Source organism: Denticeps clupeoides, chromosome 15 (genome assembly GCF_900700375.1).
Source record: "Denticeps clupeoides chromosome 15, fDenClu1.1, whole genome shotgun sequence".
NCBI classification, from domain to species: Eukaryota; Metazoa; Chordata; class Actinopteri; order Clupeiformes; family Denticipitidae; genus Denticeps; species Denticeps clupeoides.
Genome location: NC_041721.1, coordinates 14,067,534 through 14,093,845, shown reverse-complemented (window position 1 = coordinate 14,093,845; position 26,312 = coordinate 14,067,534). Strand labels below are relative to the sequence as shown.

General features: G+C 43.9%; 1 protein-coding gene across 13 annotated transcripts in view; it reads left to right on the top strand.

The window, feature by feature from the left end:
- The window catches only part of erc1b (ELKS/RAB6-interacting/CAST family member 1b), a 175,540-nt gene extending 150,261 nt beyond the window's left edge, over positions 1-25,279 (top strand). For 9 of the 13 annotated variants that reach the window (XM_028954411.1, XM_028954410.1, XM_028954404.1 and 6 more), the window contains 2 exons: positions 3,923-4,108; positions 20,304-20,441. In XM_028954411.1, the coding sequence (XP_028810244.1) occupies positions 3,923-4,108; positions 20,304-20,441 (324 nt within the window). Of the gene's footprint in view, positions 1-3,922; positions 4,109-20,303 lie in introns of those variants that run through there. The other 4 variants (XM_028954415.1, XM_028954414.1, XM_028954413.1 and 1 more) reach the window with 2 other exon arrangements.
- Positions 25,280-26,312: the final 1,033 nt, after the last annotated feature.

The window sequence follows — 26,312 nt, the reverse complement described above, 5'->3', positions numbered from 1 at the left end:
ACTTTCTCTCCGCGCGCACAGCGCTTTCTCCTCCATTCTGCGTGCGTGCCGGTGTGCAACACAGCTGTGACATTTTATATTTGTGCCTGTCTGTGTGCCCATGTTATGCACGTGTGTGTGTGTGTGTGTGTGTGTCAGTGTAAGCATGCAGCCGTTTGTTCAGTGGGGCTCCGTGGGCTTGTCGAAGCCCCCAGCACCCTCAGAGGCATGAATCCATTTCTAACCTGCATATGCAGACAGCGGCATCAGCATCCGCCCCCAGCTGTGCCTCCGTTCACTCTGTTCCATCCAGTCACATCTCATCCTTCTAAAGCGCTCGCAACCACCCTAACCTCACTGTACTGTACGGCACTGTGCATGGCGCTCTCTGTCAGTCAGACCCTGAATCAGCTGGAGAGGCAAAATATTTTACTGCAAAGCACACAGCTGATTCATCCCAAACTAATTATACTGTATTATTTTAGCATTTTTACTTTAATTTATTTGTTCAAACAAAGTATTTTTACAGAGCTGGTTCTAGGTTTGAGGCACTTTACCTCGCCAGTGAAGTAAAAACAACCCATGGCAACTCATATTTCCCACTCAATACTCATTTGGGATTCACGTAATCAGTGTTCTCTGAGTTAATTGCTGATTTGGTGTTAAATATTCAATATATTAAATATGTGATCTTCTCGAATCATCTCTTACTCAGTGGAATGTGTAGAATATAGATTAAATAGACCATTAACACAATCACTTGCTTTGATGTCTTGGAACTCGGGCAAGAGGTATTTCTGCTGACTCACCTGGTGGCCATTTTGATTGACGGTGACAGTGACATATGGACACATCAGGCGTCTGATATTGGTGCAGTGGGCCGTGTTACAGATGTCAGCGATGAATCAGACATCTCTTGCTGCTGTGGTCTGCCAGGGCTGCAAAGAAGGTCTCACTGCTTCTCCACGTCCTGGTTCCGTATGCGAGCCCCACTTGTCTAATTGGTTCCAGAACCAGAGGCCCACTGGCGGCATTCCTTCGTCTCTGCAGAATTTCTCGCTTCTCTCGCTGATTTTTCCCTCCGTCCGTCCCTCCTTCTCTTTTGCGCTTTCATTCCCTCTCCCTCCTGCCTGGATCCACCCTTGAGAGCCTGCAGACTCCTGCTGAGCCAACCAAAACAGAATAACGCTGGGCCCTGGAAAAGATACATGGGGTAATAAGAATTAATAAAGTGTGCGGACACAAATGGTCCCGCATGTGTTTGTTCGTCTGGGAGCTTCAGACCTCAACTGAAACCGGATTCCATGCACCCCCCCACACACGATCCCTCCGTATTTTCCCCTGACCGCCATTTACTTCCACTTACCACTTTGCTCAAACGTAGTTGTTCACCAGTTCACCTTTATTTGTTCACTTACTCAAACATACTCATTTATCAGCTCATTTTCATCTGTCTATCTTCCCCACTACTAGAGCATCCTTTAGCATAATTCTTTACATGCACGGAGTGACCCCTGTAGCTACTTTGTGTTGGTATGTTGATGTCCATATCGAAGGGCCAGATGGAAGAACATGTCAGTTAGCCAAATGAAGGCATGGTTTTTGAGTTGGAAGGCATACCTGGACGCACACTAGCAGGGGTGTGATAAAACACAAGGAGTGTTCAAGTTCAAGTTGCGCCTTATTTTCATTTCAGCTACATACATGTTAGATAGTATATAGTGAAATTAAACATTTCTCTGGAACCTGGTGCCACATGTAACATTTAAAGTTACATACTGACATAAAGTGCACGTGCGTGACACAGACAAACTGGACTTCATAAAGTGCAAAGACATTGGACACAGGTAGTGGAAGAGTAACATCAAACAAAACATGTAGACAACAAAGAAGACAGACAATGCTAAGGACCAGTGAAATTAGTGATTAGGGTGCAGAGTAACAAATGTGCAAATGCTGCTGTGGTGGTGTGAAAATACAGCTATAATAGACATGTGAAAAGTGATATGTAAGGTTCTGTTGTGTGACACCCTTTATCATTATCATAGAGGAAAAGGAGAAACATCAAACAAAACATGTAGACAACAAAGAAGACAGACAATGCTAAGAACCAGTGAAATTAGAAATTAAGGTGCAGAGTAGGGTATGACACCCTTCTCCAACATTATCATAGAGGAAAAGGACCATAATCTTTAATTTCCCCTTTCCCTTGATGTTCGTGGTGAATCTGCAGTATAGTATTGGTGTGCGCATGTGGGAGACCCGGTCAGCTTCAGCCAAGGGATTATTAATGCAGGAAAAGATCAATCGCCTCGCTTCACCCACAAATGTACAGAAATTGCCACTCTTTGGAGCGCCTGCTGTCCAAAACCAATACCATGCATGTAGCAGCGCAGCTGTTGGTGCGGGCGTGTGGATGCCAATGTTTGAGTGTGTGTGACGGGTGCAGTGATCCTCTTCCACACTGTGGCTGCGCCTGTCTGCCGCCACACCTTCACACTGTCTGTCCGCACTTTCTCACACTCACTCTCTCTCTCACACCCACACACACTCTCATGCTGGCAGATCACAAATCACACACTTGGTATCAAAGTCTTGCGCAGTTTACTAGTATGTATGAAACAGGGGTTCATCAGCAGGGTTCTTAAACTCATTAAAAATCTGGGAATTGAAAATACAATTTTCCAGGTCTTGAAAAGAAATAAATATATAATGAAATATATACATATTTCTTTTTTTTTCTACATATACATATGAAATAAGCATATAAAGTTCTGGAAAATTCATTGAAATCTGACACATGAATGTATAATGAAGTAGTACTGTGCCATATCAACAGTATGCAATATAAATTTGGCCAACGGGAGAGATTTTGATTATACCGGCCTAATCCAGAATTTTCCGCTCCTCGCAAAAATGACGAAGTTCCGTCACCTGTGCAAAACCAAATTACCACCACAGGTACAGAACCAGTCAGGCAAGTGGTACTGATTGGGTACTGACAGCATGCATGGAAGTGACCAGGGGCGGTCCACGCCTGTTTGGTGCCTTGTGCAAAAAAGACACATGGACACATGTTGCCCTTTCAAAAACAGTTACATTTAAATTTACTCAAATTATATACCGCAATATATACTAACATCTAAATTTAAATCACAATATGAATTTTGTGCCATATGGTGAGTCCTATAATGAAGTACTTGTTCCTGTAAGACTGCAAAAGAAACATTCTATGTTTACAACTTCAACGTTTACAATTTGCGAATGTCTATAATATCTTTGCCAGCTTTATGTAGTGAACCACATAACATGGTACTGCGTGCGTTGCTTCTATATTCCAACCACATGTCTCCTTTAAAAAGTCATGTAAATTACAGTTGATGATATATGTCGGAACATGATTGGGTCCATTTTAGTCAAGCTCGGGCTTGCTCAAACAGGGTTGTCATAAATGTAGTTTTAAAAATAGTTAGGTAAATTTGATTTCTTTTTTCTAATTTGCGCGGAAATTTCAGTGAACATATGGTAATGAAAATTTACCTTAGAGTAAATGCAGTTTATTGACTCACCCACATCTACATTTGAAAGTATTATTATTTCCATTATAAAATCATTTTTGTCTTCTGAAGATGTATCACTGATAATTGTATTCTGTTATTTTCCCGTCCTTTTTTTTGTCTGGATGCTTTATGTATATGGTTGTAGTGTATTCACATTAGTTTCTTAAAGCTTCTCCTATGGTATATTTTGAATGTGTGGCATTTTTCTGGAAACACCATTCCTTGTTTCTTTTTTTGATGGTGGTGGTAAACCAAGATTTGGCTGCAACTGTGTTTTGAATCACAAGTCTCAAATTGATCACAAGAGATGCGCTGAAACCCAGACTGCTCTCATCCCTCTTTAACATGTAACATCGTCTCTTTCTCCCTGTGTCCAATATCAGATCATCCCCCCTCTCCTAGACCTCAACCAGAACCGCAGTAAGCTCAAGCTTTACATAGGACACCTGACCGCCCTCTGCCACGAGAGAGACCCCCACATCCTGCAGGACCTGGCCCCGCCCTCCTCCTACCACCGCAATGAACGGGACGCCTGGGAGGAGGAGCTTTGGAAGATGAGCCCCGAACAGGTGAGGGTCATCTTTATATCTACACACCTTCTTATTTCTCATTCAGTCCACACTTTGTATTTCGGAGTTCCCTTTAAAGGGACGTTTGGCTCTAAGCAATGTTATTTTCATGCTCATTAATCATCATTGATCTCTCCCAGTTTTGTTGGTGTTAACCTTCTCAGCATTTCAGTAGAATGTTTTCTGTATTACTGCAGCGCTGTCACATCGGGTTGCCGTGGTTTCAAAAGACAGGTATAGGGTGCGTGCCGTACAGTGCAGCTGGTGTTTATTGTAGACTGTCAGGGTGTATTTACAGGACGTGCAAAACACGTATACAGCGAGAAAGTAGGTCACCCGAAGGTATACAAAACCAAAAATACCGACTGGAATCGGCATTTTTCCCGTTTGTGCAGATGTGTGCCAGCACTGGTCATACCCAGATATAAAAGTGCCGTTTCCTCCCTTCCGTAGCACAGACGTGGTTTCAGGATGCGGATGATGGAGTTGCTGGATTGCGAGCTTCTCATGTCACAAACACCAGGAAAGCATTACGTTATTTACAGTGACGCTGTACGTAACCTAATTTCATATCCTGAGCGCTGCAGCAGGGTAATGCGATATTGGCCGCTTAGTTCAGCTCCAGCCACGGGATACGTGCAACATGTTATGAATGCACCAGAGGCACGTGACCCACCTTTTCTCAGTGATTTCGTCTACAGATTTCAAACTTTCGTACCTCTGTACAACAATAAAAATCTGGAGCTCGATTTTTGCCTGCTCCTGTCGTTTTTTGCTACAAGCCCTTCTCAGTGAAACCAAGTGGGCCAGGATGTTGTTTCTCAGTGCCCCTGAGTGAATGGGTTACATTACTGAATTGAGTTTTTTTTTTTTTTTTTTTTTTTTTTTTTTTTTCTTTCTTTCACCTTCCATTTCAAACACTTGGATTTGTCACCCATTGACTATTAGAGACATCTGGCCTGGACCCGTCTGCAAGCCCCAAGCTGACGCTAAAGCCCAGGACCCATAAAGCTCCCCTCTTGCAGCTCTAGAGTCGGCCCTTTCCCTTTGTGTAAATGTCATTAGTCCGCTTTATGGAGTAGAATGTGTTCCTAACACAAAATAAATAGGCCAATATATTGTTTTTTACGAGTCTCATTTTCTATTGCTTGAAAGAAAAGGCAAAACCAAAAAAGGTACTCTCTTAAAAGGTTGTGAGTAAAGCAGACTAAAGAGAACACTGGCAAAAGAATGTGACATCTGATGGCAAAACTCAGGCTTCGGTATCATAGCATTAAAGGTGATCGATGGCTCTGTGCTGCGTCCCTTAATGCATGGCATGTTGTTTTTTCTTTTCCCCCTTAAGAACACATCTGTAAGTAGACAGTAAGATTAATCCGGAGGTCAGTGCTTCCTTGCTTTGCGTCCATTTTTAAGCTCTTTATGTATCCCTGCAAAATAAATTGTCTGGAAGTCCAGATATACATTATCTTCCTGTTAAAACAACTCGGTTTCTCCAGGGGCTGGGAGAAAGAGAGAGAAAGAGCGCGACCATGCCAGAAACCCCTACAACACTCGCATGTTTCAGATGAGGGGGACTGTCTGCTTGTCAGGTTTTTGGCCCGGCTTGCTACGTTATTGAAAGTGTTGCGTTTTTTTTTTTTTCTTCACGTGGGCTACTCGATGACAACCCATTGGCCAACGAACAAATAAATGTACACTTATTCATTAATTTCACTGTAAAAATGTTCTTTTCCCCTTGTGCTGGTTTGTGGAATGGGACGTCGTGGGTGGAAAGGATCTGTACGTTTATTTGTCTCCGTTTGACAGCTTTCGTCGACGGCCATGTCGTCCTGCATGGTCCTGCCGTGCCTCGGCCGGGCTGGGACTGCTGCGCTGTGCAAACACAGCCGGCCTTGATTTCGCCATGTAGCCCAAATTGAATTATTGTCGTTGGTTTAATTCGATCAGGGCCCTGCCCCGGCGCGGTTGGAGCCCTGCTGGGGCCGCAATCAGGGCCTGTGCCAGAGGGAAGGGAAGGGATGGGGGCCAGGGCGAGAGTTTGGGGAGATGCTGAGCAGACCCAGGGTGCACCGGACTCCAGCCTGGGCCTCTGCGATTGGTTGGAAGCTGCTGATCGACCCTCACACTGTGGGCACATAGAGCTGGTTGCTAAGATACATGGTTCAAATCTTTGTCCCTTCTGCCATTTTTGTTATGTTTGCTTGTTGTTGGTGTGTTTGTTCATGTTTAGAGTGTGTAATATCTTGACCACAGATAACTTTGGGCTCTTTACGTTGCCTGATGGTTGCCATGCAGTGAACAGAAGGGCCGTTGCAATGTTTTCCAACCCCACCAGGCGTTGCCAGTTGCCAGATTTCTTTCAGCCCAGCTGACATGATGATAGGAGTTGTTTTCAAACAGCCTATGTAAATGGCAAATCATGAATATTTCAGATATTTTTGCAGAGTTGGCGATGCTTTCCAAAGCAGTTCATTTATAAAAAAAAAAAAAAAAAAAAAAACCCTCACCACAATTTCAAAACATACACACACAGACGATTCCGCCACGTCTCAGTCCTGCCATATGGAATACACATGAATTCTCTGGGAGGGTCATTTCTTTTACACACTGTGAATGTGAAACAGAGTGGATGAACACCCACGGAATCCCTCCCGGGACTCCCCTTTCATCTGCAGGGGGGTGCAATGAGTTTCAGAAGGCAGGTTTTTGGAGGCCACAGTCCTCCTGACCTCTGCTCGTGAATTTGGGACTGACTGATACCATTCCTGACCCACCTCTGGACATCCCTGGTGGAGAGCGGAGCACTTTGCTGCGGGGCAGCCTGTTAAATTAATCTGCGGGCAGATCTGTGCTGTAGCTGCGCTATCAGACCTTCATCTTAACCCGAGCCAGACGGTGCTCCTACACTGGCCAGGGATAGATGAGGGCAAGACTGTTTTTTTCTCTCTTTTTTCCCCTCCATCTGAGGCAACCAGACCACAGTATCCAGGCGCTCAAACCACCAAAACTATTGCAAATAAAATAGCACAATTCAGATTTTGTGCATCTTACCAACCTTTTAAGAATCAGAAATCACAATAGTTTATCACAAATGACCTGATGTGATGACCAAAAATTTTCTTTATGAAAGCCAGCACAACATACGGTGCACACAACCTCTGCTTTTAACCATCACCCTTGGTGAGCGGTGGGCAGCCATGACAGGTGCCCAGGGACAGTGCTCGGCTCAGTGGCACCACAGTGGCTCGGGATTCAAACCCACAACCTTCTGAGCCGCTTCCTTACCCGCTAAGCCACCACAGCCAGTGTCTTGTGTTGTGTGAAGTAAGGCATTAACGACTTTGGATTTTTTCAGATCGACTTGTCCATCAATAAAGTCAAGTCGACGTGGCATTATCAATGCACAAAGTGAGAATTGTCATGTAAGTTCTAAAACAGAACTAGTGTTTCGATGTTAAGCAAGCATTTCTGTATATTTCTTTCCTTCATTCTCATTTGCTGTACAGTTTTAAGAAGGCTTTATTTGTTTATTTATTGGTCCATTTCCCCTCTGTACCTCATTCCTTAACCATGGTGAAAATGCCATGGAATGTTATGGCTGGAGCTGTGGGTATTGGAGAGCTTGCCCTCTCTTTGGTGAAACCCATTGATCTCCTAATTAACAACTTTTTTTAATGGGGTGGCTTTTACGGGCTGGCACTGGCAGACTGGCACACCACAATGTGGGGGTGGAACGTGTGGCACAAACGTGCCTTTTTTCCCCCTTCTTTTTATTTTCACTGTTTGAACCACTTTGTCCGGTCATCACAGTCACCAGGCGCCACTGTGCCTCTACAGCCCTGCCGACCAAACCTTGGCATCAAGGGAGACTGAGTGCCCTTGCCATGGAACATACACAATGTGGAGCTCAAAAGAAGAATAGTTATGCAGAAAAACCCATCAGGATGTAATTAAGACAAGAATAAATAAATAAATACCCTCAAGCAAAGCTTGGGGGAGCCGACAAGAAAATTGCATGAAACAAACATGTGGAAAAATCCTTTAGTTCTTCGAATCAAATGGGATTACTAATTTAATGAAGCAGTTAATATCCCAACGGGATCTGTATTAAGATTATGTACAGGCCCAGTTGCCTTTTTACTTTGGTTGTAATGAAAAGATCTTGTGGCTGAGAGGGTGGTGATTTTACCAGCTCTGCTGGGATCTGTATTCTGCATGGAACCTTTGGTAACAAAACCTATTGTTTCATCTGGGAGGCACGCTTTTTGTCAAAAAAGACAAAAGCAAAAGGGCAAAGTTATGTCGCTCTGGGTCCTGCTGTCTGAGATGTGTAGTGCAGTGGGCTGAGAAATTTACATCACCATGGTGCACAGCAGTTGGCTTGCAGGCCATAAAGCCTTTATTACTCTTAAGGCGCATTTTAAGCCCAGAATGCAGCTTTTTGGTAGGGGGAAGATGAGTCACCCTTCACCTTGGCAGACGAGTTCATGTGTGGCACACTCCACCACTTACTTCCCAAGCTAATGTGCGGTTTGGGGTGCATTCTCCGGGAATGATGTGAACAAGGCCACCCTCAGGGATGTAAATGTCATTAATGTGAGGGGGTTTGGATTGGCCACGTTGTGAATGAATTTGCTAGTGAGAGTGGAGCTCCACTATGGTGTAAGAGATGATCTGGTCCGAGATATGCATTAAAGGCAAATTTCACTTTGTGAGATTATTTAACATTAATAAGAGTTCCCCTAGCCTGTATATGGTCCTGCAGTGGCTAGAAATGGTGATATGTATAAAGAGTCCTTTGGTCATTCTGCTTTGCCGTTCAGAGAGAGCAGCTCCCCTTATGTCGTCATGAGGGGAAAGGTTACCTCCTGTTGGCCAGAGAATTTCTTGCCCCTCCTCTAAAAACGGAACTCCACCGACCGTCATGGATGCATTCTCTAGATGCTCATACATAGATGCATGTGTTAAACACATGAATAGTATAGTTTTAATACACAATTATACTATTGCCGGCCAATGAGAATGGACTATTCACCACTCTGAAAGGATGATAATGCATCAGTAGTGCAGTCTTTTTTAATTGTATGTAATGCATACAGTGGAGATTTTTCTTTTTCATTTTTGGTGCTTAAATGTATGTGTATTATAATGTGCCACACCTTACATTGAAAACACATACACACCCCCATGGCTGTGCCAGACCACCCTATCACAGCAGCCTGCCAGGCCGTCCTCTGTTGTGGTCAGTGCTGATTTCACTGCCTGCTTCCCTCCGCTTCGCTCAGTGGTGTCATGTTGTTTTATTTGGTTTGAGCTGTTCGCAGGATGTTAATTCATTAATATTAAAACAGCTGGCAGTGGATGGGGATATTAAAACCCTCTCAGAAAATCAAGCCGCACTCAAGACGCGTCCTCTCCAATCATCGTAGAAGAAACAATTCTAGCAAAAGATGTCTATAATTTTCAACATTAATGGTCAATGATGTCATTTCCTGACCTTGCAGTGCATTTCTTTCTTTGGGGCCAACTCATCTGGGGTCAGTTTCTGTGTTGTGCTTATTAATGGGTGTCATTAGGAAAGTGGTTGGGGGGCCACGTGTAGAACAGCTGGGGCAGGGGTAGTAACTCGGGTCCTGCCTCTGATTAGTCATTGGCCTGGGATATCCCAGCTGTAAAAATAGAAAGGAAATGCTCTGCGTTTTAAGGGCCTCCCTGAATTAGACATGAATGAGATGGAATTGATTACACTGGATATCAGAAGTCAAATGGACTTTTAATTAATTTCAGTGGCTACAGAAGAGTGAAATTTAAGATTTTTATATAAATGAAAACTGAGATGACAATTTTAACAATTTTGGAATAATATTGGGGTGAAACAAGGGGTCAATTTCATTTTGCAAATTTCATGAAAAATTATTTGTGGAAGTACCATTCAATTTGATTGATCTGATTTGGTCAACAGTATGGATTGAGGTTATGGCTCTGACTGGATCCTTTTAGGATCTTGGTTGAGTTGCAGTGTTTGCCTTTTTATTCATTCCTCCATATTGGTTATTATATATGTTGCAGGATGTGCTTTTTTGGATTCTCAGTCAATATATCTTTATAGCATATTTTTTAGCATAATGCAAGTTATCACCATACATTAAAGGCATTCTCATTTTATTGAGAGCTTTAGAGAGCCAGTCCCCTTTTTTTGCAGTCTGCAATATTTATTCAACTAGTTATTGATGACATTTGAGCATTTGAGGTGTTTTCTTTTATGGTTTGTCCAGAGAAATGATTGAATATCCTTTCCTTAAACTCTTGATCCTTGTGTATTTGAATTGTAGAACATGGTTATTTTTACATTTTTCTACCAAGAATATTTCAGGGTCCAGCATAGTTCATGCTTTGCTCCAGAGGATTGCTGGATAAGCTAAATTATGACTCATTTGCAATGCATCAATCCCATTTGCTGCAAGAGTGAGCAGCATTATGGTTACATCCATCCACTTTGTTTAATTCATGTAAAATTACTGGAATAAACAAATAAACGGGCGGTGAAAAATCTGTGACCTTTTCCAAATGTCAGTTGTAATAAGCATATTCGTATGTTAAGTGCTTTCACCCCAACAGCAACCTACCCCAACCGAACCCCACATTTCTGGTACCTACGTCCGGCAGATGTCCTTGCCACCACTGTTGGCTGTGTAACTACCGTCTGCTGACAGGCCCATGAATCCTGGCGGCCGGTGGACACGCAGGATAATTTAAACATGCAGGAAACCAGAGTAAACACAACCCAACAAGCCTCCCGCCTGCCACGATTAATAGCCACTGGTAGGGTTAGGGTATATGTCTCATGTAAGTGGTACTCTGTCCATTTTAAAGTGACGTATGGCCTCCCCCCCTATCTTTCCCCGACCTTTATCACTCTGCCTCTTTCCCTCGCTCTTCTTTTTAATGTCAGCCCTGAATGCTTTAAAATAAAGGGAAGGGTGACTAAATGTGCCCTGCATGCACTTAGCAGAGTGTATATAGAATGGTAGCGGGTATTCAGAAAAGGGTGAATGGAGGTCAGAATGGAGGTGCCTAAATGTATACATTCAGATTATTACAGGCTATTGTAAAAAAAACATTCAATATCTGTAGAATAGTGTTAATTAATAGACTCAAATATGGTAAAACATTTCTACAGTAACAGAATTTCACACTAGAATATGACAACTTGTACAGCCTTAATAACTTTCATAATTCATGTGACTGTTCTAATGGACTTTATAGGCACGATTGGCTGAAGTGTTCTTCTACAGCACTGCACCACATCATGGTGTGTTTAAGTATGTTTAAGCTATGATTGTTCATATACAGTAATTTAGCTTTTCCAGTTCTACTCTGATGCACTTCTGGATTCACTGTCTATCTCTTTCTTGCTTGTCCCATCACTTTTTTTTTATATATAAAGCTTTTAGAGGATATGGGGTTTTTTTAATGACCAATTTTGTCAAGTGGAGCCCCAGAGGAGAATTGAAACACTGGCTGGGCCTTCAAACACTGGCTTCATAAACATCCAGAGCCACCAAAGTGCCGACCGCCATCTTTTTGAGAGGGTGAGAATGATGGCCTCCCTTCCATTAAACTCATTCCATGGCCCTGTGTGTTTTCACAGCCATGGATACGTGTAAAATCGCTGGAGCCCTTTTTGTCAGAGGGGTCCAAGGCCATGTCTCACGGTGTAGTTTGAATCACGGAACACTTTTGGGGGCTGGAAGAATAATATATTAAAGCAGAGTGCTAAATGATTAAAACACGAGTGGAGTGAGACCTTCCATAGCACCACAGCTCTGAGCCAAGCAGAGCGATGCTTAGGTAGGTTTATTGTGATTTGGCTGTTTTGGATTTTGATCATTTGGTTTATGTTTCATGTGCCAGGCCTGGCTCCTAATAGCCAAATACTCTCTTAAGCCACACCAGCTGAACTCTTTAGCTTTCTCTGTCTCAATCTCATTCTCACGTCTGTCCTCCATGCATTTGAAGCTGCAGAAAATGGCTGGTTTATTCTTAAACCAGAGAAATGTCTTGAGATTTACCACATGATTAGCTGAATAGTTAATAATTTCATTGAAGAGGATTTTGGAAAGTATAATGGACAGAAAGACTTTCTAGATGTAGATACACCCAACAAAGATACAAAATTCTGGGATGAGAGAATATATTTAAAATAAATTCACATGCAATGCATTCAAGTGCATTATAGAGCAGGAGGTTAAAGACCCACCCCACTCTGCCTCTGGGTCTTCATGGAATTCAGAAATGGGAAGAAAGGCTTTCTAGACCTGATCCAAATACAATAGTATATTTGGGCTGTGATCTGTTTCTCCCAAATAGAAAGTTTTGCTTTGACCATTTATTTCTTTTCAAAAGGAACTCATTTTCGTAGTCTCGATTGACAGCCCTCATTTCTCACTCTGCTTCCTTATTTCTGTCCTTATTCCTCATTTTGTCACTCCTGTCAATACATCACATGCCCTATTTCTCTCTTCACCATGTTCTGTAATACTTCTTGTACACAGGGCCGTCAGTGGACATCACAAACACAAACCACATCCGCTACCAAACCACGCATGCAGATCGATTATCAGCACTTTAATCCAAGAGTTCTGATTGGCAGTCTAGACAACAAGTATACACAGAGGACTGGAGTAAAAGTACAAACTGTAGAATGAGAGTGGGACTTTCAGTGTCCGTTTCATGTGCTCGTCTGCTGCCAGGTTTTAACTTAAGGCCATTACAGCAGCGGTTTGGTTCTTCAGGATTTGGCACCCTCACTGTGGCTGCTGCCTCTGAAATGAGAATGAGATGACTAGGACATATCATGTAGGGCGCGATCCTGCATCCAGATCCTCGGTTTTATTCTCACCCCATTACCAGTAATAACGTGTTCCTCTTTCATACCGAAATAGCACTGATAGAAAATCTCCTTTCGGAGTCCGCGCTGCGCCGCGCCGTGCGGTGAGAATTTTACTCGGCTGTCCGAGGAGCCCATGTGTCCAGAAACTGATGGGATCCTCAGCACAGCACAGCACAGCGTGTCTGTTCAGACATGCTCCCTCGCATCTTGCGTCCGTTCCCGACCTTCGAGGGCAGCCCGGATCGCAGATTGGCTCAGCTGCGGTGAAGCTCTGCTCGGCAATTAAGAATAACAAACACGAGTGATACCAGCCTGAGAACGGGAGTGTGTGGTCAGAGGCGGAGGAAAAAAAAGAGGGGGCATTTAAAAAGGTAGCCAAGACTTTTATGTGCCGCTGCAAGACTATAAAAGGCCGTCTGGAGTTAATTGAGTGAATTTTGACATAAATCTGAATTTAAAGAATAGCTGAGGCAGGAGCTGGGATGGAAAGCGGGTTCTGGACTTTCACAGTGATCGTCTGTGTGTGTGCTGTGAAACTTTACATAGGGATAGTTTTAGGAATAGAATCTGGTTATAAAACAGTTACTTATTAGTTATGGAATCAGATGTGGGCCAAAATTTAGAAACCAAACTTCGAAAATTCAATGTTTAAATGTAAAATAGGAGGCTGGAATGTCGCTCTTTTTCATCTTTTTCATTTTCAGTGATGCTGCTTGCTTTTACAGTTTCACTGCTGGCTTTTCAGTCGCTCTGCAGATTCAGTTGGACTTCAGATGTTTTTGGGTCATAAGAATTAAGTGAAAGTGAAGTGATTGTCATTGTGAAACACTGCAGCACAGCACATGATGACACAACAAAATGTGTCCTCTGCTTTTAACCATCACCCTTGGTGAGCAGTGGGCGGCCATGACAGGCGCCCGGGGAGCAGTGTGTGGGGACGGTGCTTTGCTCAGTGGCACCTCAGTGAAATCAATTCATTTGTTTATCCTAATAAACTTTGGTAGTCAACTGATAGCCCTAGTAAACATTTGATTTTTGTTGTCCACTTAAAGATATATATGTACATTCTATATGAGTACATGCTGCATGCATAGTACATCCATACTTCATAAAATCTTTGTGTTTCTTATGCTAAGTCTTCTCTCCTTTGCTCTCTCTGATGTGCAATATTGATCCTCAGGGGCTTCCCCTTTTGGGCCTATGCTACACAGTCTCCATGTGCCTACCTCTGAGGCCCCCGACCATCAATATTTCATGGACCCACCAACCCCCTGGGGCTCCAGCCCACAGGGCAGTGGGAGCTGTGGAGTGTGTGATGGGAGGAGAAGAGGGGAGATACATCAGGAGGAAAGAGGTGCAGGGGTGTTAAAACGGGGGACCGCTGTGTCTCTCATTACTCCGCTGTCTGTTGCTCAAGGCCACCGTATGAAGTACAGATGATGGGAATACAATCTGTGCGCATGTATGTGTGTGTTCGTGTTGTACCGTGTGGTACATGCTGCAACGTTTTTCTGTTTTTATAGAAATTAATGCAGTTGTAGTCGGGAGTGCAAAAAAATCAAAGCTTCAACAATCTACAGAGTAGCACTTTCTTATCTGATCGATCCATTATCTGATGATGCATGATTGCTTGATGCGACTGGTTAACTGGCTTAAATAAAACCCAGTGTTCAAATTTCATTTAAATGTTCCTGCTTTTCATGATATAAAGTCTTATTGGCCAAAACATAGTCAATAATTAGTCAATAAACTCCAAGTGATGAAGCACCGCTGTGAGTGACTGAAAGAGCCAGAACTGCTTGTGCGTCAGAAAAGGCAGAACACGGTGCCCTTTGCTTGTTTCCATGGCAATCTTTAAAGGGAAGTCTCATAAAATAAAATAAAAACTAGCACTAATGAAACAAATGCCCATAAATCCCAGCGGTTGCCCAATGGCCAGAGCTCGTTTGGGCCCTGGAACTTCGTGGCCTAACGGAATCGTCCCCGCCGGCGCCGGGCTGGGCTCCGTGGCATTGTCAGAACATTACAGCAGGAGCCGTAGCGGCTAACGATATGCCAGCAGGCGAGGCTGCGCCCGGATGGCTTCTCTGAGGGTGGCACCGGTCAGAGGAAGGGTCTGGTGTGGGATGAGGAAAATTTGTCAGGTTTTTTTTTTGGGGGGGGGTTGTTGAGTGAGCTCATTCGTTCAAATTGACTGGGGGGCACTCGTTTGAGTTCTCTTTAAAACAAAAAGGAGAAAAAAAAGTGGTTTCTGTTGCCCTGGGCGCCCCCCAAAGAGATGACGGGGCTTTAATTTGACCATGTGAAGAAAAAAAAAACCCAGCAGTGCCACCACTCCACTTTAGAATCATTTGTTTGCTCTGAAAATAACCTGTAATGCTGCAGAGAGCTCGTTTGGACAGCGCCTGTTTCTTTTTCATGCAGATTTATTGAATTGGCCCTTGATGGCTTTAGCAGCTCTGGGTCTGGATGTGCCGAGGGCCTGAGGCTCAGTTGGCCTTCAGCGTCCACAACGGGGACCCTCGCCCCACCCTTCCCTCCATGTTCACTTTATTGTTATATATATTTTTCATCTGATTACCTTGTTTCATTCCCTATTGGATGAGAAATGTGGAGAAAGGAAGAAGGTAAGCGAACACCAGGCAGGTCAGAGGTGACTGCAGCGCAGCGTTGATGGACAGAAGGAGGGGAAATAGAGGAGGAGATGACTGAAAAGGAAGGGCTGCATTGTGCAGGAAATGTTCTGAGGACTGGAAGAAGTGATCTGGGATGATACTCAACCTCCACGGCTCTAATGGCTTCATGTCACATACAGAAAAAAAGGGACAGGAGCTGGAACTTCATTCGTCTTTGCGGCTAGTTTTCCACCTATTTTTGGATGGAGACAGAAGGAAAAGTGATGACTGTTAAATGAAAGTAGTCTTGTTTGAGTTATTATCATTATTAAAATGGCATTGATCTACTACCATTGTGTCCCTGAGCAAGGCACCTAACCCTGAGTGTCTCCAGGGGGACTGTCCCTGTAACTACCGATTGAAGTCATTCTGAAATGAAGGGCGTCTGGTAAAATGCGGTAAATGTAAATGTAGGCTGTGGTTGTAGTCCAGATCCCCCGTTGTGCAGCAGGATTTCCTTCTGCTTTCTCCAAATTGTTATGCTAAATATTGGACTCCACTCAGATGGTCCTCATGCTTTTATATTCGTTCATCTCCCGTTTTAAGGTCATTGGCTTCTTATAAATCATTGGTGGTGATTTAATATGTGTAACCAATCAGCAGCAGGTACCAACAAGAATGTTTGTTGCTGCACTCCACTGCAAACATGAACATACTGCATTTTAGTGTACTGGTATCTGTACTATAAGCAATGACCATAAAGTTGAATCTCATCTTATCTAATCTACAGTTTTTGTAGTTCCAAAGTTCTGGAATTTCTGCGCACTAGAAACATTCCTTTATTTTAGAAAATGGGAAAAGGACCACCCTTCATAACGCCGCACTGTCCCTCTCTGGAATGGCTAAGTGTCGTGTGTTGGAATGTTAATGTCGAGCCATAAGAGCCCGCGGCTGTGATAATCGCTTTCTCAGACGTCAGTCATGAGTGTTTGGAGATCTCCTGTGTGATAGAGCTCCGTTAATGGGGAGGTGTCCTCGCGCGGTCGGATCCCACCGTTCCACACTTAAGAGCTTGACCCCAGTCTCAAGTGTGTTCCTGCGCATGCAAGTGTCTTTTGGAGCTGCATGTGTAGACTTTTGGAAACATCCTCTCTGCTGGACGTATCCAGGTCCGCGTGAGAGGCTGTTGTCCTCGCCAGCCGGGCCACACTTCATTAGCTTTCATTATAACGGCCCCTGTTTATCTTCGAACCTCTCCACAGCAAGCAGCTTCACCATAAACTCTTGATAAGAGCTGATAAGCATCGCTGCACGTAATGGGGTCTAATGCTCAGCAAAAACATCCCCTGAACTCGTTCTCCTCTCCTGCTCCGCCGTTCGCTTTATCTCTCTTTTCTATCCCAAACCGCTCTCTCTCTCTCACGTGCCCCCTCCCTCATGTTAGAGGTCAAGGCTGAGTGAAGGGATGGTTGAGCAGACAGATAGGTAGACAGATAGTTTTTTTTATCTGAAGCTCTAAAACGTTATCTTTACTATTTGGTTTTCTGGGAATATTTTTTTTGCTAAATACCAGAGTTGTAAAAATTTACAAAATAACAAACAGAAGGTGGGATGGTCATATGACCTCAGTCACACACATGGGCCTGCGGATGCACCACATGCATCGCAACGCAAGCTTCAACAAGTCACAACCCGATTGATGCACCAACATAAATCTGCAATGTTTTCCAAACCAATCATTGAGATGAAATCCTTTCAGAATCTGAATGTTTACATGTGGAATGATGTAACCGTTAAATAAGATTTTGTGTATTTTGCTTAATTTTATAAATGATGGACCATTTTTTTTAAACAAAGGCTCTGACCTGTTTTTTTTTTTTTTTTATGCTGCAAGTGATCCCATTTTCAGAGCGTTTTGTGTTTACATGTGAATCAGCCTCTTACTGTTCTACAACCTTGGACCCACATGTCCCTGTTCCCGGCCATCTTAAAGTTTTGCCTCCTGAATGAACCGAATCCTGTTCGCTTTCCCATCTTACCCTGATGGCCGTAATGGTGCTTGGAAAGACAGCAGGTTCTGCCAGGAAGCTCCCAACAACCACAAGAATCTGTTGGTATTGTACACTGATGTGGACAAGCGTCATTACTTCTCCTCATATGACTCAGTACTTCTCTCACTCCCCCCGCTCTCCAGCTCTCTTCATGTCCCTGTGTTTCTCTCTGGCCGGCTTCACCGCTGGCACAGCCATGGGCCCGGGGGACATCACTGTAGGTGACAGGGTCTGAAATGAGGCACTAAATCGGTTGAAGGTCCAGTCTCTTCCCCCCACTCCTCTGCAGTTGTTCCAACTGGCTCACGGGCCCACAGGCACAACTACCTTGTTTTACACCCTTCGTTTGGAACACACCACCAGATCTGTTGTCTACATTCAACGTAGCCATTTTTCCCCGGTTCTGACTGAACAGAGAACTGATTGTGTCCTTCCTCTACAGGCGGATTCTTCTGGATCCAAACCTCTGAGATGGAAAGACCTTAGCGGGCGTATCCGTCGCTCCCACCCCCTTCTCCAGAATAAATGCAGAGTGTAACCAGAGCGTAGCTTGCATGCTATCTCGCAAACTGCCAACCTGTCATCCCGTCTGTACGGCAGGCGTGTTTGCCCTCCAGTTGGAATAACAGCGATCTGACAGACCGGCCTGCACCCAGAAGCCTCTCCTTGTTTTCGTGTGGTGTTATTAATTACAGAGCTGTTGGCCGAGTGCTGGCCACGCATAAGAACCCACGTAAAGTAGAAGGGGACGCTTTATACTGTTCGAATATGACCATGAGTTATTGTTACAGATGTCTTTATCATTAACCTTGTTAAAGCTGACATTTCTACGTCGGCTGAGCCAAAGAAAATAGTTCGGTAGGCTTTTCAGAAATGTTCCACCATCTAAAGGCAGGGAGCTACGAGTTCGCTGGTTCGCTGGCCAGCTTTCAAATATTAAAAAGCAATTTAACATAGACCGAAAACGGATCTTTTTTTTCCCCCTCAAATGGGACATTGGGAATGTGGTTCTTCAGCGTGAGGGGAAGACGGCTGAGGATGATAGCCCTCTGCTGGGCACGTCATCTCTTCCTGAGAGTGTTCATGCACTCGTCCTTGTCGGCCTGTTTGACGGCTGGAGTCTGAGTCTGAAATGCATATAATCTCTGTTTCCCGCCTTGCTAGTGTCCCGGGTGTGAATTGGAATTGGAGCACCTGTTAAGGCAAGTGGGCATATTTTATGGTGCGCTCATCACCTCTAGCGCCAGGGCGTTTGGCCATTTCCCCTCAGAGAGGACTGGCAGATGCGAAGCCCTGAAGTGCTATAAAACATTAAATGTCCGCCTTTGGTTTAGCTTTCCTTTAATGAGCGGAAAATTAAACCTTTTAGATGAGTTCCAAATGCCGAAGTCAAATACCAAGTATGCAGCGGTGGTTGGACGTTTCCAGGCACGTTTTCGTTAATGGCTGTGTTAACTGGAGGTTGGCCTTGGAAGGAGAGATCTGAGATCGGAGACGATGGAGGGAGGGGGAGAAAACGAGAGGTGAGGTGAGAAGGTTCCTCTCTTCAAAAGGACGTCGTTAAACTTACACAACTGCTCTGGCGGTCTGGACGTCAAATGCTCCCAGGCGTCTCCGTCCCTCTCTTCCTCTTCCTCCACCGCTCTGGATCCCTTTACGGTGTCTTTGCCACTGGTTTCTCTTGACCCTTGACCCCTTGCGGAAACTGTGAAGAGCAGGGGGGTGGATGAATGGACAGTTGAGGAGAAGATGAACAGGTCTGGAAAGTAGGTGTTATGGGGGGGTCGTTGATCAAGGACGCACAGTTACTAGACAGATTACTAGTAGGATTTGCAAAAGAGGGTTTCACACATTTGATTTCTTGACCTGATAAGTGCATGGTTGCTGGTTTTGTTGGCTAGACTTTGCAGTGAAGAGAAGGAGAAAGCACACGACCAATCAATTTAAAGAAGAACGTGTCCATTATCTTATTCCACCATTTTTGGTATTGTTTTGTTTAAAGACCATGGACAATAGTAACAGTGTGAAGCTGAACAAAATCTTTGCAGACATTTGAAATGCGTTGTTCTATCTTCAAATCTCACAGGGGCAGTGGTGGCCTAGCGGGTAAGGAAACGGCCCCGTAATCAGAAGGTTGCCTAAGATCTGCTAAGGTGCCACTGTAGTGCCACTGAGTAAAGCACCATCCCCACACACTGCTCCCTGGTTAAAAGCAGAGGGCACATTTCGTTGTGTCACCCTGTGCTGTGCTGCAGTGTATCTCAATGACACTTTCACTTCTTTTAACATAACTTATTATATCTCCTTGGTAGGCTTTTTTATTTTATATTTGCATTCACTAATAATAATTTTATAATAATATAATACCAGTACTGCACTTAATTATTTACTTTTATTACATACATTGTCTGTCTGTCTTGTTCTTGTGTACAATTATGGTCAAAAGACAAACAATTTACTTTTGAGTTCCTTTTTTCCTGACTGATTTACTGTAAAACTGTCTCAGTGGTAGGTAAATACAAATCAATTGGTAGATTACATTATTACTTTGTTTTGGATTATGGATTCAATTAATCATTTGAAGTTTTTTTTAACAATCATTTGGTGAGTAACCACCTCTCTTTCTCTCTCAGCTGGAGTCTGAACTGGAGCAGTGTGAGAGGGAGAGCGCCGAGCTGCAGGAATATGCCAACTCGGTCCTGCAGCAGATCGCTGACCACTGCCCCGACATACTGGAGCAGGTGGTTAACGCCCTGGAAGAGTCCTGCTGATCCAGGGACCTGCGCTCCCCACCACGTCTCACCTTCTGCTGCAGAAGCGGCTGCTTATCAGCCTTCAGCTCTGTACTGTTTCTGATGGATGAACTCTTCCCTCACGTCCCATCCCTACTATGCCAGCTCATAATAGAATCTCTCTCTCTCTCTCTCTTTACTGCTCTCTCGTCCACTCATTTGCTCTCAGAGACAGGAAGGAAAAGCTGGCTGTGGAAGGTAAAAAGTCTGAGGAACTGACCCCTGGGCAGCACCAGGGCTGGAGGCCGTCAGTCTTCTCTTCTGATTTTCCTGTCTTTTACTTCTCCTGTCCTCCTGTTTTTTTTACTATTCAGGGACTTTTGACTAGACCGGGGCACATTGGAGCTCATCTCAAACAAATAGAACTTGTGGGGGGAGAGCAGGACCAGTGTGGGACTGGTCTTGGTCTAGAATGAATTCATATAATATAAATGAATTCATGTTTTGGGTCTATAGACAGTGTAATAATTATCACTCCAAATATTTGCGTTTGTGGAGAGAACGATGAGTAGATACCTATGCACATTAAATACCGTTTTAGTTACTTTAAACACAGAAGATGCCATAACTGTTATTGCCTATGCTGTTAATCAGCAGATATAATGATGTCACGTATGGCAGAAATATTCTAGTAAAGAAGAATGATTTTGTTTCTGTACAGGCTGCCACCTCAAATGTCAGTATTATACGGAGCAGCAGCAGCAGCATTAGGAGTGTATTTGAAGTAAAGCAAAGACTACAGAATTACAGATTAGCTTGTCTACTTAATTGAGTCACATTTTTGCTGCTATTATTCTCTCCTCCTCTCTTTGATAGAAAGGGTTTAATATGTCGAGTTGCCTGATATCCGTTTTTTCTTTCTTACAAGGCTTGCATCAGAGAAACTGCTACGCAGCTCAGTCATCATGTTCAGAGCTACTTTGATGGGCTTTCTAGAAAGGGCAGCCACTGGGAATCGGGATAGGTAGAGGTGTCATTTCATCAGTTTAGGTCCAAAAACCAGATGTGCTCTGGCCAATGTGTCTGCAGGGAGCATCCGTGACTGCGTGAGCCCCTCTTCCTTTCCTGAAGGAAATGACTTGTTGGCACCAGGTTGAAATGAAGTGCTCTCTCTCTATCGCTCTCTCTTTTTTTTTCTCGTTTAGCTTTGACGTCTCATGGGAGCAGATGAAAGTTTGCAGGGTGTTATGGGAGCACGTTGGGGTTCTCTTTTGTGGCCGTGGGTTACGGAGATCGTTCTTTGATCTGGCTTATCAAGAAAAGCAGCGTGCACTTATCAGCGCCTTCTGCTCCAACACCCTCGGTGTGAGGCCACCGGAACGTTCTAGAGGGCTTTCTCAGGTTCAACAGTTTGATTCCAATTTGTTGGACCTCTGAGCCCATTACAACTTAAGTAGATTGAACAGATTTTCCAACAGGAAGTAGCCAACCCTGCACTGGATAGCTGTACATTTTGCCCACTTTGTGCATATTTAGTGATGTTTAAAGGTCCACAGTCGGCTCCTCTCCCCTTATTGATGACACCAGCCTTATCTTGACCTGCGCTCCTCCCTCGTCCTCTGTCCTGCTCCACTCTCTTCCCTCTGTGGAAGTATGTGTTTATGGCTCTGACCTGCTGGGCTGCGTTAGTCATTTTCCACACCACACAGATAAGCAGTGAAGATGTGACAAGCAATCTTGGGAACACACACAGTTACACCAGCACTATGAAGTCTCATTTATCTCTTTATATGAAAAAAAATGTGTATAGAGGACACAACATTAAAGTTCTGGCTGGAATACAGGGGGGTGTAGATGCTCCCCCTAGTCTCCAGATGGCCCCCAGTTTAGCTGTGAACACTGGTGCCAGTTAACCGGTGATTATTGTGGACTTGGGGGTCTAAGGTAATCATCTAGCAGCTATGCAGAATTTCGTCTCAGGAAAAGGTCGTTTGCTTTACTAATAGAATTCAATTTAGTTCAAGAACAAATGTCCTTTGACCAATGCCATGCCACCAGCACCCTTTATAGGGGAACAGCCAGTTGACACGTTGGCGTTCAGCAGGGCCTGTGTAATGGCCCTTGCGTGCCAGTCTCACATCCCTGGCATCAGGTTAATGTTGATGAGTTTATGAGTAGGTAGTCATGGTTTATGATCCTGCTTTTATTCACACAATTAACCTTGATGGACTTCTGTCTGCGGGATGGCGTGCGTCCAGCGCTCACAGACTGGACACGGACAAAAAAAAGAAACTCATTTCCATTCAGATGATGTCACAGTCAGACTCAGGAAAGACCTTTTTTGATAGTTGGTTATCAGCAGGCCTGGAAAGCGTAGTCGTGTTTTAGAACATCTCTCCTCTTTTCCACATTTCGCCCTCTGCCTGTCCCAAAAACAACACCACCGCGCCACGTTTCTCCTCCGCAATGGCCGACAGATTGCGGGGAAGAGAAAAAAACGATCCATCGGTTTTCCTTTGACCAAGTGAAGCACACATCCACGTCCACTTGTTATTCATTCTCGTCCCCTGCTGTGCACATGGCAAGAACCCAGAAGACTGTGTGTGAAAGAGAGAGAGAAAGAGAGAGGGCTACTTCTGATTTTTCATGGTCTAGACATTTACTGTCCTTCGTTAGGTGCATTGAGCCATGAAAGTGAATAAAGGAGAGTTAAGCCATTTTTGTTCCCGTTTCGCACGCACACCCACACATATATATCTTTCTATTTAAGATCCTTTCTCCTAACTATCTGACACTGACTGATAGAAACAGATTTCAGGTGTAGCACCCAGGCACCTCCACCTTTTTTATTCCTCTTCAGAAGACATTGGAGGTGGTAGGCAGTTTGTTTGCACTTGGGGGGTCAAGGGTGTGCTGCAGGGGTGGAGGGGTCAGGTAACTCCCATCACTTTAGGTGTGCGGTCATTTTTACTGCCGAGCAATCATTCTACGCCGGAGTGTGTGCATCGCTGTCCTCTTTGCCCTGTGGTCCGTCTTTATCTAAACTGGCTGTCCTGTTCTCTTTAACAGACGTTACGTATGTTCTGCTCTGTTCTGTTCTGTTCTGTTGTTACGTATACCCCTCCCCATTAAATGTATGTCTGATGATGCTACCGCCAGTCCCAGGATCTTGTTGAAAGTGGTTATAACAGATTAAGTTAAATGTTGATGTCGATGTTTTTGCACAGAATGTTTGATGGGGATGGAGGAAAGAAAAAGTCTGAACAAAATGGCAACCAGTTCCCCTTGTGTCTTTAAGCAAAATGAACTTGTGCAACGCTAACGTGTGTCTGAAAAAGAAAAAGCTTTTTACATGTCAAATTGCCGGTGTTAACACAAAGAATCTCAACAATTGTTACTATGTGGTTGAAGTACTGTTCCTATATCTCACACTCTCTTTTATCTCACCCTATTTATCTTGAGGTCTTTTTTTGGTTTGCTGCCTTTTGATGATATGTGTGATTTCAGAGACTGCCGTGTTCAAAATAGTCTGTCTTTTGTGTGTGCGTATTTTTTTTTTTTTTTTTTTTTTGTAAATCCACAACATGTATGTCCATTCTGAAGGTGGATTCCCACTCCCTGACTGCGTACCTGATTGGTTAAACAATGCCAAGACCTTTATGTGTAGACCATTCTACAGTGGGTTGCTGGTCAGTATACACACACACGCCCCATTATATGTTATATATACACTTTTAATTAAATACTACGTTACACAACCATTTATTTTTATTTATCACCCCTAACCTCTACCAGTGTGGCTCAACAATGCACAGTAACTTTTTTGTAGACATTCACATACCATGTTCATTCTCACCCTCAGTGGACTTCAATATATGATTTGCTTCATGTATTCATACATTTGTGGTAGGGTAGAAATGGGGGTGCTCAAGCTTGTGAGTGTTTCTGTGCCGTGCCAATCAATACTCAACGTGCCACAATCTGTACTGCATCCACATGCGATATCAGCTTTCACCGCCTGGGTATTTTGTCACACTTGGTACTTAAACATACACAGCACAAAATAGCAAACACCACATAATGCTGTCCGACATCTGTTCCTTACAGGAGACCAGTCGTAGAAACAATCTGATTCGAAAGTGCCACGCTTCGTTCGCCAGGAATTGCAAACGACACATGCAAGTAATAGAGAAAATGCATAGGAACTTTATACAAGGTTTTCCTAGAGCAGCACTGAATGCTTGGACCTAAAAATCTATTGAAACCCTAATGCCTGTTCCTTTTGTGTCGACACATGGGGCATGTTTTGACACTGTAAATATGGAAGGACAAATCCAGAGTGAAGTTTCTTTCAATAGATATCAATAAATAACATTGAAAACTCGACTGTTACCCATGCACTGTACAGTGTGTCGCTTGCAACTCCTGTCAGAAATAACAGATGAATGAGTCTGGTTCACTGGAAGAAAAGTTTGCTCTTGTGCACCTGAGACAGCGTTGAGGCAAGTGTTCTCTGTGCCCCGCCCTCCCTGCCTGAGACGCACTTTACGTCCGCATGCCCCTTTTTTCCCAGCAACCCCACCTTTCTTAATTACAAATGGAGCATCGTTTTTTTTTATATACAGACCTCAGGCACGCAGGCTAAGAGGGGATCTCCCACCTCTTGTTTTAACAGAGAATAAACTAAAATTGAGTCACTTTTCCTTTTTTTGTGCTTTTTGTTTTCATGTTGAATAGAAATATACTGCCTTTTGTCCATCTTTATGAAAAGTGCGGGCGATTTCCGAGAAAAAGAAAAAAACAAAGGAAAAGAAAAAAGGTGCATTGTACTCATCTTTTGCCTTTGTATATATATAAACAATACATTATCAACCTGCCTGCCTGCTCTTTGGTTTCTTTATCCATCGCTCACTCTGTCTCTCTTCCTCGCACAAGAACAAGACTACACACTTAGTCACCGAGAGGCACGCCGCCTCATATCGACTCAGCTATAAGGGCGTATTGTCCTCTTCTGTACAGTCTTTAATCTCCCTTATCGTGCTGGGTACAGCGCCCCCGCCAATGCACTGAGAGCACAATGGGTGTGTGTGCTAATGTGTCTCTTTAAAAATGTTTGTCGTCGCCGCACACCACAAACCGCCTCAAGACTCGAGAATCACCTCCACGCGAAGCACCGATAGCCCTCTGTGATGTCCTTGAATATGGCTCCGTGCAGGAGGGGCCTCCACCCGAGTTCAGCCCTGACACCAGATCTGCTGATAAAACAGCGGCGCTGAGGCCACCCCAATCCCGCCATAAGACCGCCTCGGAGGATACCTGAAGGTGGAGAAGGTGTCGCAACCAGCCAGAGATAAGGTGCAGCAATCAATGGTGACGGATTTAAATATTTATAACATTAAACAAAAGCCCATCTATTTTCTACTCTATGCCGATCCAGTTCAGGCTCATGAGGGGGACAATGGTCTTATGCAGAGCACTAGTTCATTGAAGAGGGTTCCATATGATGGCAATCATTTTACCGTCCAAAAGTTGCAAAAACATTGTCTGGTTTGATGAATCTTAATTAGAGTTAGAAGAGTTTTGAATGCACAGAGGGATTCAATGGATTCGTTTTTTTTTTTTTTTTTTTTTTTTTTTGGAATGTTTTGTCTAGAGCTGAGTTCTTTTAGCAATTTAATACCAGCTCAGTGTCAGAACCATGTAACCAATGCATAAAGTTCCAGTCATCGCTGAAGTCAATGTGGGCCAAAAATTCCTCTGGACCATTTCCCGTCAAGAATCCAGAAGATGCAGTGCGTCCTATCTGCTGCTAGAATAACGTTGTAAATGAAGTGGGATTATTCCACTGGTCAGTTCTGATGTTAGCTATTATAATGCATTTTTTCCCATGGCCACTGAACAGAAGAACCC